This window comes from Rhamphochromis longiceps, linkage group LG17 (genome assembly GCF_057381845.1).
Source record: "Rhamphochromis longiceps isolate RC_006_pf linkage group LG17, R_longiceps_female_GT1.1, whole genome shotgun sequence".
Lineage (NCBI taxonomy): Eukaryota > Metazoa > Chordata > Actinopteri > Cichliformes > Cichlidae > Rhamphochromis > Rhamphochromis longiceps.
The window spans coordinates 42,155,548-42,170,713 of NC_140573.1; the positions used below are offsets into that span (position 1 = coordinate 42,155,548).

A 15,166-nucleotide genomic window follows, 5' to 3' on the forward strand; every position below is an offset into this window, starting at 1 on the left:
TTGTATGAATTGTATTCTTTGTCTTCGTGAAACAAATTTCCCTAATGTTTATGTCTAGTTATTTATGGGTACAAAAAAAATTACCAGGTTGGTTTGTTGCAGAGTGCCCCCTGCTGGACACTCGTATGATGGTTGAAGGGTGTTTCTGCCGTCTGTTTTTCATATTTTCCATTATATTTTTTTATTTATTGGATGATGAATGAAAATGATTTAACTGGCGAATATCTCTGCAAGTTTCATTTGCATGGCGTCATAAATCTAATGTGTTTATCCAGGATAACTCAGGTGCTTGTGACAGATCACAGATCGTCTTTGAATGACCTTAGTGATTAAATGTTGTATTTCATAGTTTTGTATTACTACTGCAGTGTCTACAATTCCATAAAAAGAATAATAAACTGCCATTACAATTTGTTATTATACATTTTATTTATATATAGATCTATATAGATAGATACAAACTATTAGACAAATTAAAGTCCTCTCATAGTATTATCATCGTATTATTTATTGTATTGTTTTATTACCTTTTATTCTGAAAGAGGGTGCTGTTAAAACAGCACTATTATTATATTTCGTTATTAGATATAAAAACAAACAACTTATTTATTACTTTAAAAAAAAATTCTGTTTCTTCATTACTTTGTCCTTTCGCTCTGGGACTGTGTGTACATAATTTCGTTCCACCTCATGTTCACATGTGATGCGAATGACAATAAAGCTCCTTGAATCCTGGTTCGGGAGCAGGAACCAGATTTATTTTTTTATTTTTATTTTTTTTAATCGTTCAACCAAAAAGCTGTTACGTGCGTCAAGTTCCAGTTGCTTTTATATTAAGCCAGCTAATGAGAGCACAGACATTGTCAAACAAGCAAAAGCTATTTTATTTGTTTATTTTTTAAATAAACTACGTTTTTGAAGTATTTCTTTATTCATAAAGAAAAAACATAAAGACGTTGATGAAAAGTCCTAATGAAGGTAAATGAAACGGAGCTGCAGTTACAGCTGTGCCAGTTTAACTGTGAGGAAAATGAAATTTAGCGTGTGCGCGCACCATGCTCGGCTTATTGAAATGCACAACCAGCCGCACCATTAAAATGCCACGGCAGCGATACAGACACAGATGAATCTGCAATCTGCCAGGCAGGCCAGCTGTTGCCCCTCCACCACCACCCACTGCCCACCCTCCAGGGAAGCCTCGAGAAACTTCCTCACCAGCAAGCAAGCACAAAGGCCTCAAGGGGAGCTGGGTTTTAATTACTGGGCTGTGTCCTCTGAATATCATATCTCACTGCATCACACGGAGGGAAACGAGGGCAAAAAAGTAATGAGGAGTGTTTGTGAAGCCAGGTACGTCCGCAGAGAGGCAGAGTCATTATTGTTTCCCGACGTCTGGCTGTGTTGTGACAAAGGGCCAATAATATGGTCTGTCTTTGCCTCGCTAACATGTACAATTAGCATCGCTCTTTGGAAGCTCTCGGATACAAAATCTCGGATTAATCAGGCATTTTGGGAGTTTCTTAAATTCATTTCATTCCCTTTGTAACATTTTGAGTTTTCCTCAAACCATAAGGAAGCTCAGTGGAAACAAATGGAAACCATTCTACATTCACAGCTAAAGAAAGATGTTTGCTGAGCATCAGGCTTTATTCTGACCAGGCTTCCTGCAACCAAGAAATGGTCCCATCTTCCTTAATTAGAACAATATTTCTCATTTCATTAATACTAAAGAAGCTTTGCATGATTCAGAGTTAAAAATAATCCTGCTTATTTCATACTGGGCCTCAGCGTGTTTGATAGCTTTAGCTTCACCCTCTCTTTGCCTTCTCGCTGTAAACAGAAGGTTTGAACAGCAGGTGGGTGGGGCTGCTGTGAGGTGACATCACAGAGACCTGAGAGCAGAAAAAAGCACAGAGCCCAAGCTGAAGCCCAACCTCGTGGTTCCTATGGATTCACGTAGAAGTACAGTTTACTGCACGTGTTTACAGCAACAGCACGTCTTCTGCCCTGTTTTCAGTGCCGCTCCTTCATTGAAGAAGCTCCATCCAAAGATAGAGGCCAGCTAATATTCTGCCTGTCAGTCACTCAGATTGTCTCCCTGCTTAAGTCATTTCCTCTTCCCTTTATATCTGTGCTTTAGATTCTCCACATTCTCCTTCTGTCTGGGTTTATGCTGTTAGTTTTCTCACTGCGTCTTATTCAGCTGCACAGTTTTCATTTAAAGATGTAAGTTAATAACAAATGAAATGGTGCCTCACAGTGAAACAGACATTTCTTTCAAGCAGTCTCGAGGCTCTGACTTCATATGGACCGTAGTCTGATCGGTTCCAGGGTGCAGCTCTGCAACAGACGGGCTCTTTAACACACCATCCTGCTGCTTCATGCAGCAGCTGTTCCCTAATATGGTGCCGAATGCGCCGCTCCGACAGGGCAGCTCTTTCCTTTGTTGTCTCCTCGTCCCCGTTGGAGACGTCGCTGTCAAAGTCCATCAGATTTCTTTCAACGATCCTCCACCGTGGCTGGCAGAGCGTTAGGATGAGGCCTTCTGAGCACAGGATCGATTACTGGACAGCGTGCAGAGATGCTAACTGTTGGGCCCGCTGGTTTAGAGACTTATTCCCGTTAACGAAGGAATGTCTTTGATCATACAGTTTGAACCAAGACAAATTTAAGTACAGTGATGGCAACATTTAACAATTTGACTGTGTTTCTGTCTTTAGTCACGTGTTTGCTGTTAAGAGCCACGGTGAAACCAGCAGGAAGGAATTTAATTACTGTTTACTGTTTAACTTTCACCATGATTGTACTTTGCAAGATTTCTGAGAGACATTGATTTAAAAAAAAAAAGCATTTCATGTTCTGAATGTAGTCTCTAAACCGCGGTTGAGACCTGTTCGCCTCATTTTTCAGCTCTCAGTAACTCAGCTGTTGTCCAACGTAACTGTCTTAGTTTGGCGTTTATGCCTGCGGACAGAAATAATAGATATTCAGTGCTGGAGTGCCAGGTTAGTGGTACGATCCTCTGCTTTTACCTACAGTCACCGTGTCTTGCTCACTAGCACACTGGGAACTTTAGTTTCTTATAAAAATGTTCTCTGATCTTCGTCAGTTTGAGTCACAACAAGACCAACACAAGCGCACTAAACTAACCGTTCTAGTTTATTTTGCCTTTATTGAACACACCAAGTAATCTATCACAGTCCAGGATGAGGAGAAAAGAGAAAGAAAACCTCCGAGTTCTCCTAAACCTTCTCAGTTTGCTTTCCCTCGGGCTCTGGATACCCTGCAGGCATTTAAGAAACAGACTCTTACATTTTCTCAAGAAGATTGCACACAACTAATCTAACAAGAAAACGGGATTTTGTTTTCACGTAGCCAAATCGGACTCGTAGCTTTTTAATCAGACATTCCCAGAATTATTGATGAGCAGAAAGGAACGTCGTTCTAGTCCTTGTGTGTGTGACCGAGGTTGTTACTGAAGCCAGCGAGCCTGCACTGAAGTATGAAGGCTTTTGTTTTGTTCTTGAATGAAGGTCAGACTGGATTTTATGAGAAACTTTCATGTTTTATTATTAGTTATGCAAGAAATCGTGTTACAGTAACTGACTCTCACACGTTGTGGTATAAATGCACACACACCTCACATCTACCTTTCAGTTTTATTCTGCACGTATGTAAATGATTTATGTCGACCTCGCCGATTGAGCCGATATCCATCTAGTGCACCGCCTTGAAATTATTACATCTCCTTTAATGACTGTGCACCAAATACATCCAATATTTAAGGTAAATAAAATACAGTAAAAGGGTATAAATTACATTTCTGACTTGCAGCCATCTTGTAGTTTTATTGTATAAATATGGAGGGATATTTACATTTGAATCTTTCTGTAATTATTCTCTGCACACATTTTCAGTTCACACGCAGCCTTCATAGCTGCTTCCAGCACCACCTCTGATTGGCCAGGCTGTCACTTTAGGGCTTAGTGGGCTCTGAGTGTTCAGCTGTCTAAACCCAGCATATTTGGCTTCTGCCTCATCGGTTTAACAAAGCGTGGCTGCCTCTGAGTCGAGGGGTTCACCAGCCAGCACCCGTGGGCTCCTTCCACACCCAGGAGTTGCATAACACTGTCAGAAAAGGAGGGTTACTTGAGAGGTCGCTGCTCTGTAGAACAGTATAATAAGGATGGAGCTGCTTCTGAGATTCTGCATTTACATTTCTACATGTAGAGCATTTAACTGCCACTTTTATCCAAAGAGCCTGACAGTGTGAGAGCAGGTAGGTGGTTCATTATTTCGCTCAAGGACATTTTGACAGGATTTTGTGCTGTTGATGGACAGACTGACTCATGCTTCTGAAGCGAACTGTTGAAGTACTGACCTTGTCATTTTTATAGCCTTACTTCGCTTTGTTCTAACATGACTCATGTTCAGAAATGATCCGAGGCTCCTCGGTGCCGCAGAAAACCCCACAAAGCCGATTGGTCTGTTCATGGGGCCACGTCGTTCGTTGGTGAGCGACTAATGGAGTCGCTGGCTTCTGCGCCGATGCCTTCCACGATAAGTTTGTTCATACTGTTGGGAAAAAATAATGTAGTTCTAGATCTAACTCAAGTGGCAGAGTAGGGTCCATTTTCTTGCATTGCGATATCAAATAAGCCGTGTTGACGCACTCCGCAGCCCTGAACGTTGCTACACGAGAGCTGTGTTTACTATAGTAGCTGCAGCTGAAGCAGACTCCTGCTGGGTCCTGCGTGAGAAAAGGCAACTCTGGGCAGTGTTTTCACTGATTGCTCTAACATCTGCCCAGACACCTATATACTGTATTTTAGTGCCATTAAGACACTTGTTTGCAGTTATACATGTATAAATTTCAATGCAAGGATACAGACAGCATTCAGTCTTCAATTGAATAGACTCTCACGTTGCTTCCCAACATGTATAACATTATAAGTACGTAGCTCCAGAGCACAGCACACCCTTCTGCCTGATACGGTGGAACCTTCCAGTGGAGCAGCATGACGGCATTTGTCAAGGTCACGACCCAGTATGCCTAAAGGTCCCCCGGCTTCATTCTTCCCCTCTGACGAGACGCGAGGGGAAGCCCAGACCAGGGAAGCTAACCTGTCAACCACATTTAAGACAAAGTGTGGTGTCAACTCGGTCACCCGGCTCCTGAATCATTAGTTTTCAACCATGGCAGGTGTTTGCTTATGTTACCTTCGAGTGTAAAATGAAGGCCCAGCTCCCATGGTTGTAATTAACATTTAAAACATCCCCCATTAAGCAGCTGCCCTTTTACTGCTTTGCTCCCTAAAGCCATAGAAGTAGTTAAGGATCAGTCATTAAAGTCTGCTCTTTTTTTTCTTCTTTCATGTATCTTCATGTATTTGTTCTTTAACTACTACCTACCATCCCTTTTGCTCCAGTGATGTTTTAGCAGATACTATACACAGAGTTAAACGATTATTTCACTTTTTCTCATATTTATAATCAGTTCGTTTAATGCTGATAACCACGTTGTTACCTGGGCAACATTCAAAACGACCACATTGTTTTCTGATTTATAATACATAAGTTCATTAGACTGATGAACCTGGTTCTGCAGGAGGTTTCTTCCTGTTAAAAGGGAGTTTTTCCTTCCTACTGTTGCCAAAGTGCTGCTCATAGAGCGTCATACAATGTGTGTTATTGTAGGGTCTACCTTACAATATAAAGCACCTTGAGGCGACTGTTGTTGTGATTTGATGCTGTATAAATAAAATTGAATTGAACTGAATGTGTTATTCAGCACCTTTAATCAGGTAAATGTCCTTGTGCAGTTCTTACTTTGACTTTCTTTTGTTCTGTCTTTGCTCCGTATCAGAGAAGGTACTTTTTCATTTTTCACTGTTATTGGGCTGTTTCAGTGTCCACCTCTTTAGATGCAGGGCGATGCCTACAGAAGCAGAAAAATCCGTATTTATTAGTTTTTGGTTGCAGTCATAGAACCAAAATTATGAAGGAAAGCTATCGTCAGAAGTGGATACTCGAGGCTTAAAGGCCACGTTTATGTTACAGTTCATCCGAAGCGCTGACAGTTTTTACTGGATGGACTAAAAACCCATTTAAAGTGCTTACAACTAAATTTGTGTATTAAATAATGATTTGAACACACTTGTTTATATGTCACAGTTGAGCATGAAAGTGTGTTTCTCACAGAGGAAAGCCTCCAGAGCTGCTTCCATCAGTCAGCTTTGTGTGGCTAATGAAACGCTGGTGGATGTAGACAGATGTGGAGGTTGAGTGCAGGTTTGGACATATCAGCAGTTTTTATTTTTAGCCGTGCGTGTTAAGTAGGTAACCTGTTGGAGAGGTCTGAGTAATGGACTGTCTGCCCAACGAGCCCCCAGGCTGCGATTACAGAAGCCTGTTGTTCTTCTCCGGGTACTTGTATCGCTCCCCTCGCTTTAAACCTCTTTCTCGACTTCTGTCTCATCTGTCTCTGCTTGTTTATCCATCTTGATCTCTCCCCGTGCCGTTCTGCAGTGCTTTCTGCTTCTCTTGTTCTTCTCTCGTTAGTCTTTTCTCTTTTTGGTCTTGTTTTCTACCTTTAGTCAGCTTTAAACCCACCAAGGGGCACAAAAATGAAGCGTTGCATGGACACGGTAGTGTTGAATCAGGACATCAGGTCATGTGACGTCTGTTTGTTTTTGCGTGGTGTCAGAAGACGAGTCTGTTTGGTGGGTGTTGTTTGCTGCTCTGACGGCTGCCCCCCCCCCCCCCCCCCCCCCCAATGATTACGCCTATATTACTGCATTTCTGTTTTCAACAGGCTTTACTGATGAACTGACCATTTCAGGCTCACTAACTCTCTCCTGTGGAGCAGCTCACAAACTTGTGCATGTTCTGATTTCCCCAGAAATCCTTTCTTCTACCTGTTGTGTACACGAACATCTGCAGTCGCCTTCCTTTTTGGGTTACTGGAGGATTACCCGTGGCTAAGAATAGCTTTGACTTTTCTTCAGATGGTGCTCCCACCTTGGTCTTATCGCAGCCGCAGATCCTTCGTCCTACTGTTGCCCCTGTCTGGTAGCTAACAATCACTAGCAGCCTTCTGGATCCCCCTCATTGTCTTTTCTGTTCCTTCTCCTGTGGCAGCTGTAAAAAGATATTCGAGCTAAAGGCGCTTTGGATTGTGGCGATTGCGGTGGCGATGCTGTGCACGCTGCTTCTGTCCGCGCTACACTCGTTGATAACGTCCAGCTCTCTGGTGACCTCGGATGACCCCGAGGTGCCAAAGTGTGCTGGGCTCTCTCCCATGTGGGGAAACACTTTGGGATTTTCCCCATTAGGCATAAAGCATGCCAGTGAAATACATAACAGGTATATAACCACAGTCACCCTGCTTATTGTTACGATTCTAGTTTCCTGGAAGGTTTGATGACCATTAATGTTTATGCTACTGTGAGGAATGAGTGGCCTTTCCTCATTGGCTGAGCCACAACTTTGCATTTCATAGAAAAGTAAACCGGCACATAAAGATGTGGACGGTCAGTATTGGAGAAATGGTTTGTCTTGTATTTTTGCATAGTAACACCGTACTGCTGAAATAGCTTTGCACAGTTGCTCTCTGCACTGAAAATGACAGAAGATGACTCAAATATTTAGGTGGCCATGTGGAGGTGGAGAGGGATAGAAAAGCAAGGAAATGAGGTAGAAAAGAAGACAAAAGAGATCATAGAAAGCAGGAGGAAATAGAGAAAGCAATAGAAGCGAGGTTACAGTGTGAGATGAAGTGGAAAGTACAATATGGAAATAGAAAATGGGAGAAGATAAGCTTGAAAAGCGAACAAAGGAGGAAAGAATTCAAGGAGAGGAGGAAACTGGAGAGAAGAGGAAGAAAGGATATAAACAAGAAGGAAGGACATTAAGCTGCTTAGAGGACGTCCTGCCTTTTTTCTTTTTTTGGTGTTTTTTGAGTAATGAGGCTGTTAATTAGCAGAGGCATGCATGGTTTATTAAATCAAACTGTTTACAACTTTCACTGTCAAGCAGATTCCTGCTGGTCCATGATGATGCTGCAGTGGTAATTACAGTGTCATAAATGGGTTTATTAATCCTGATGGAGTAACTACGAAAATATTCCATTAATAATTACCCTATAATTATTTTAAAGGTTGTTTTTAACAAACGAAGTTGATGTCTAGTCTTTCTGTGACTGTACTTCAAGAAGACAGAGAAGGAATGCAGCATAAAAACACCAACAAGTTTCCTCACGCTGTTATTAATTTACCCATGTAATCTTAATGTGTTGACATAATTGGTTTAGGCTACACCAGGTCGAGGTATCAAACCTTCACAACTTTGCAGACGTTCCTAAAGAGCAGCATCGTTTTAAATATTTTTCCAGCTTGGTCCCATATCACACACTCCCTCCTCTACAGAGCTCATTAAAGCGTTACGCTCGGCTGTGCCAGCGGCTTCCATCAAACGCGTGTGTGGTTCATGTATGTTTGGGCATTTTCACTCATTTAACAGAAGACTGTTGTAGGATACGAGCCTCATAATAAGCAGACAGTTACGATTAGCTCATTGATGACTTTAATTTAGTGTTGTAGTTATAAATTCACTGTAATGTGGTGCGTAACTGTGTTTCTAGTGATTTTCCAACATTAGCCAACTCATTCTTTGTAGTGAATGACTTAAAGTCTGGCATGACTTTATTTTCTACATTTTAAATTGCAAAACAGAACGAACATTAAAAACCATCTGCAGCTCAACAGCTGTATGAAGGTTTGACGCCCCGGGCGACTCGAGGCAGGAGCAAAATCTTTATATAAATAACTGGTTTTTTTTTTTTATTGTAAACTATTATAGATGGATGAAGTCTGATATTCGGCCCCTGGCCAGTGTTAAACCAAAGCCTTTGCATTTACATAGTAATGCATCATAAATGTTATGATGACACTGCAAAACTCTGTTTGCTTTGTTTCGTTTAATGTTGTATCACCAGCTTAATGTGCAAGTTAGTCTGTAGGCACTACAGTATATCTGTTATGCTTGTTGAATCAGCAGCCATCATAAAAACCATTCTAACCAGTATAGAGAGCTGTGTAAATCAGCTCGCATTGTAGAAGACTGCTTTTCCTCTTTGAGGTACTTTCAATTCAATTTTTATTGAATTTATATAGCGCCAAATCACAACAGCAGTCGCCTCAAGGCACTTTATATTGTACAGTAGATCCTACCATAATAGATACAGAGAAAAACCCAACAATCATATGACCCCCTATGAGCAAGCACTTTGGCGACAGTGGGAAGGAAAAACTCCCTTTTAACAGGAAGAACCTTCGGCAGCATAACTAAGGGAGGATTCAGGGTCACCTGGTCCAGCCCTAACTATATGCTTTAGCAAAAAGGAAAGTTTGAGGCCTAATCTTGAAAGTAGAGATAGTGTCTGTCTCCTGAATCCAAACTGGAAGCTGGTTCCACAGAAGAGGGGCCTGAAAACTGAAGGCTCTGCCTCCCATTCTGCTTTTAAATACTCTAGGAACAACAAGTAGGCCTGCAGAGCGAGAGCGAAGTGCTCTAATAGGCTGATATGGTACTACAAGGTCATTAAGATAAGATGGGGCCTGATTATTTAAGACCTTGTATGTGAGGAGCAGGATTTTGAATTCTGGATTTAACAGGAAGCCAAAACAGGAGAAATCTGCTCTCTCTTTCTAGTCCCTGTCAGGACTCTTGCTGCAGCATTTTGGATCAGCTGAAGACTTTTCAGCGAGTTTTTAGGACTTCCTGATAATAATGAATTACAGTCGTCCAGCCTGGAAGTAATAAATGCATGAACTAGTTTTTCAGCGTCACTCTGAGACAGGATATTTCTAACTTTAGAGATGTTGCACAAATGGAAGAAAGCAGTCTTACATATTTGTTTAATATGTGCGTTGAAGGACATGTCCTGGTCAAAATGACTCCAAGGTTCCTCACAGTGTTACTGGAGGCCAAGGTAATGCCATCCAGGGTAAGAATCTGCTTAGATACCATATTTCTAAGATTTTCAGGGCCGAGTACAATAACCTCAGTTTGATCTGAATTAAGAAGCAGAAAGTTAGCAGCCATCCAGGTCTTTATGTCTTTAAGACATTCCTGCAGTTTAACTCATTGGTGTGTGTTATCTGGCTTCATGGACAGATAGAGCTGGGTGTCATCGGCATAGCAGTGTAAATGTATGCTATGTCTTCTAATGATGCTGCCTAAGGGAAGCATGTATAATGTAAACAGAATTGGTCCTAGCACTGAACCCTGTGGAACTCCATAATTAACCTCAGTGTGTGAAGAGGACTCTCCATTTACATGCACAAACTGGAGTCTATTAGATAGATATGATACAAACCACTGCAGTGCAGTACCTGTAATACCTACAGCATGTTCTAATCGCTCTAATAGGATATTATGGTCGACAGTATCGAACGCTGCACTGAGGTCTAGCAGGACAAGCACAGAGATGAGTCCACTGTCAGAGGCCATAAGAAGATCATTTATAACCTTCACTAAAGCTGTTTCTGTGCTGTGATGAGCTCTGAAACCTGACTGAAACTCTTCAAATAAACCTCTGCAGATGATCTGTTAGCTGTTTGACAACTACTCTTTCAAGGATGTCTGATATGAAAGGAAGGTTGGAGATTGGCCTATAATTAGCTAAGACTGCTGGGTCTAGAGATGCTTTTTGAGTAAAGGTTTAACTACAGCCAGCTTGAAGGCCTGTGGTACATAGCTGATTATTAGAGATAGGTTGATCATATTTAAGATCAAAGCATTAATTAATGGCAGGACTTCTTTGAGCAGTTTTGTAGGAATGGGGTCTAAAAGACACGTTGATGGTTTGGAGGAAGTAATTATTGAAGTTAACTCAGAAAGATCAGTTGGAGAAAAAGAGTCTAACTTAACATCAATGGTACTAAGAGTAGCTGTAGATAATATTACATCTGTGGGATGATTACTGGTAATTTTTCCTCTAATGATAAAAATGTTATTAGTGAAGAAGTTCATGAAGTCATTACTAGTTAACGTTAAAGGGATGGTTGGCTCAACAGAGCTCTGACTGTTTGTCAGCCTGGCTACAGAGCTGAAGAGAAACCTGGGGTTGTTCTTATTTTCTTCAATCAGTGATGAATAGTAAGATGTTCTGGCTCTGTGGAGGGCTTTCTTATAAAGCAGCAAACTATTTCTCCAGGCTAAATGATGATCCTCTAAATTTGTGACACGCCATTTCCTCTCCAGCTTACGAGTCGTCTGCTTTAGGCTACGTGTTTGAGAATTATACCACGGAGTCAGGTACTTCTGATTAGAGACCTTAGTTTTCACAGGAGCTACAGTATCCAGAGTCGTACGTAGTGAGGACTTAACTTAAAATCTTAACTACTGTCACGAAAGGAAAAACTCAAAGTTTTATTCTTTATTTTTCTCTCTGTTTGTGTCTGTGATGCACACAAATGCACATCAAGGCCGACCAGGCTCAGCGCTGGTTTATCTTCAGCTTACAGTGAGTTGTTGGAGAACACTCTGCTTCCAGTCCTCCCTCGGCTGTGTTTGCAGTGTGTGTGTGTGAGTGAGAGGGGGGGAAGTGACATAGCACGTTGTCTGTGTGTGTATGCTTGTTTGTGAGTGAGAAGCACATTGCAAAATAAGCAGCCGTGCTCGGTGTGTGTGTGCACTGCAGTGCTGTGGATTAGACTGTGCAGACGAAGCGACTGGAGCCCGGGGAGGGCTGTTGCAGGAGAAAAGAGGGAAGACTAATACACAAACACAGTGACATGTTGGTTTGTTTCGTACCTGTGAACTGATACTGTCAGTTCTGACTTGAGCACAGTACGTTGCCTCCTTTTCCACTGCATCCACTTCTTTTCCATTTCCAAAGGGTGAAAAGATGAAAATGTCCTGAACTCCTGCATGCTGACCCAGTAAAATCCCCCTTTCCACTGTACCGTACCACAGATGTGGTATAGGTTTTTCTGGGGGTATAAACACTTGACTTGGCATGTGTGTAAAGAGCATTTATTTCATTTATGTTGCAGGACTCGGCACAGGAAAGTGTCATCACCCGTGACATCCACCGCACTTTTCCTGCACACGACTACTTCAAAGACTCTGATGGAGACGGACAGGACTCGCTGTACAAGATCTGCAAGGTAAGCCTGACACGTGACAGTAATAAGATCCAGATATCATTATCATTATTATAAAATAAGCTCTTGGTTACAGTAGTGTGGTACTTTGCCTTCTTTATGGCAGAATTGTTTTAAGCGCTAAGCTAAGAGTTAATTCTTGTATGTGTGGTAAAACTAACCTGTTCCTGGAAGGCCGGCCATCATTTTTAATAATCTTTTTGGTCTGGCATGGCTTAGTAGGAATTAGCTTGGCATTTCAATCTGGCTCCACAGTAAATGATTGACAGTGCACACTGAGGCATCGACACCAACCCTTCCTACACGTGACCTACTGGACATACGCACCACTCTGTGGACGGTCATTGATCTTTTCTTCCAATTTCAAAAGTGGAAAAACACAGTGGCTGTTATGTAGGTGGGAGATTTCTTCATATTGCCAACCAAAAATGATTTTTGAGTATGAAAGTCGAGGCGATAAGTAAGCCGTATAATTGCAAAATACTTGAGACTTGTTAAGACAACGAGACAAAACGTTGCAGCCTTTGTTCGACATAATCGGGGATAAACCGCAGAGTTGAAAGGATGTTGGGGCATGCCCTACATGCATGTGTTTTTCATACAACAATATAATGTAAGTTCCAAAAGTAATACAGTAAAATCTTACCTCCATCCATGCATACACGTAAAATATTTAACAGGGAATAGCCACAAATGGACACCCCTGTAATACGGCTTTGCCTTCTCTCAGTTAAAATGATAGAGTCCCCAGTGGACTTGGGTCCTGAGGTAATTCTCTGTGAAATAACACGGTGCAGACAAAAGCCAAGGTCGTATAAATCCAATCTTAATCTCTGACTGTCCTCCTCTTAGCCTGATTGCAGCTGTGTGCTCATCCAAGATGTTTATGCATAGATGTATTTACCCAACTTTACTCGGGTCCATAGTTTGTTGTACAAAGACGCAGTTTTTGTAGTTTTGCCTCTGTACACCACCACGGGCTTTAGACCTGTTCCCATGATGCATCATCACAAATGAAGCAGATATAATGTCTGAAGTTGATTCAAAGTGTTGAATTAGGTTCTTATAGCTTCTCAGTGGACTTTAAAATGAGACTCAAAGATTGATTTTCATGGTTATCAAGAACAGTTTGGAGGAGGTGGGGCCATCAAGTCTGTAATCAGGAGGAGTGTTCGTTCAGCTAAAGCAGGGGTGTCCAACTCCAGGCCTCGAGGGCCGGGGTCCTGCAGGTTTTAGATCTCACCCTGGGTCAACACACCTGAATCACATGATGAGTTCATCACCAGGCCTCTGGAGAACTTCAGGACATTTAAGGCTACGTCCACACGTACCCGGGTATTTTTGAAAACGCAGATTTTTCTATGCGTTTGCACCTTTCGTCCACACGTAAACGGCGTTTTCAGTCACTGTAAACGGCGTTTTCAGTCACTGTAAACGGCGTTTTCAGTCACTGTAAACGGCGTTTTCAGTCACTGTAAACGGCGTTTTCAGTCACTGAAAACGGCGTTTTCAGTCACTGAAAACGGAGATTTTTAAACTCCTGCCAGGGTGTAAATTTTTGAAAACTCAGTTTTTGCGTTTACGTGTGGACGAGAAAAACGGAGAAAACGCAGCATCAAAGGCGTGCGCATTTTTTGACGTCACACTGTGCGCCACGTTATTGTTTCGGTGTAATTAATTTCTACAATGGCGGACTTACACAAAATACCATTACTGTTAATTTTACTGTCTGCAGTGTTTAAATGCTTACATATACACACAGGACTCTGCTTCTATGCGCCATCTTTGTTTACACTTTCCCACCCAGGCTGACTTCTGATTGGCCAACATTTCTACACGGATAGGAATATAGCGCCACCTGCTGCTTTGGCGTGTTGCTAGCAGCGTTTTCCTTCGTTTTTGGCTTTTACGTGTGGACGGGATTTTTATTTTTTTTTTAAAAACGAAAACGGAAAATCTCAGTTTTCAAAAATACCCATGTACGTGTGGACGTAGCCTAAATCAGCTGTGTTGGATCAAGGACACATCTAAAACCTGCAGAACACCGGGACTCGAGGCCTGGGGTTGGACACCGCTCATCTAAACACAGAGGGTAAAGAAGTTTGTGCAAACTGTCAGTTAGAAGTTAGACTTGACTCTAAACCTCTTAAAACAGCCTGCCCGACTGAAAATTGTCTGTAATTTCCAAATGATTAATGGAAAATTTAGATTTAACAACCTGGTGTGGCGTGTCCAAAAAATCGGGCTCTAAGTATATATAACCAACAGATGTATGACAAACACAGAAACAATGACAGATGACGCTAATGTAAGATGTAACCGAATGATATGGAAGAAAATTTTAAGGACAAGTCTCAGAAATGCTCATCATGCAAAATATCTGACGTTCTTCATGAAACAGTGTTACACAGTTACACTTCTCCTGAAGGGCTGTGCTGCAATATAAAGTGGAATCTGAGGTATTTCAGTATTCTGTGTGTTAACATAAAGATTTTGTCGATCTGATTCTTGGTTTTGGGTAAATATGAAATGAGTTTGGTTATTTCTGACCACAGAGGAAAATAAGACTGCTTATCTAAAGCGTATACGCTAAATAACGATGTGGATAAGGCCTCGTGCTGCACCCACACTGGTATGTTTTGCCTTTAAAATCAAAACTAGGTTTAGAGGGAGGAAGAAGAACTCCATGTGTTTTCCTGGCACTGCAGAAGTAGAGTATGGTTGGTCAGCGCTTTGGGAGAACCTGTCAGGAAGGTTTAACATCCAGTCTGGACCCAACTAGGTCAGTGGCGAGCTAGCCTTCATTTGTATGCAAATCCATGTAGATTTGCTGCTGATAAGGTTGGTTGGATCTTCGGGCATGAGCGGGTTACAGGCACAGAGGATCCAGCACAAAGTTTCTCTTCCTCTTTCTATCCTACTCAGTAATAAGCCTAACCTTTATTCTCCAGGGAAGGACGTCGTCTCTCCCTAGTTATCGTCAGTTTCAGTCAGTT

At 41.8% G+C, this 15,166-nt stretch overlaps 1 protein-coding gene across 2 annotated transcripts in view; it reads left to right on the plus strand.

Moving 5' to 3' along the window:
• Positions 1-15,166, plus strand: part of rabgap1l (RAB GTPase activating protein 1-like) — a 97,591-nt gene that overhangs the window by 45,120 nt on the left and 37,305 nt on the right. For both annotated transcript variants that reach the window (XM_085386428.1, XM_085386429.1), the window contains exon 14: positions 12,060-12,173. In XM_085386428.1, the coding sequence (XP_085242554.1) occupies positions 12,060-12,173 (114 nt within the window). The remainder of the gene's footprint in view (positions 1-12,059; positions 12,174-15,166) is intronic.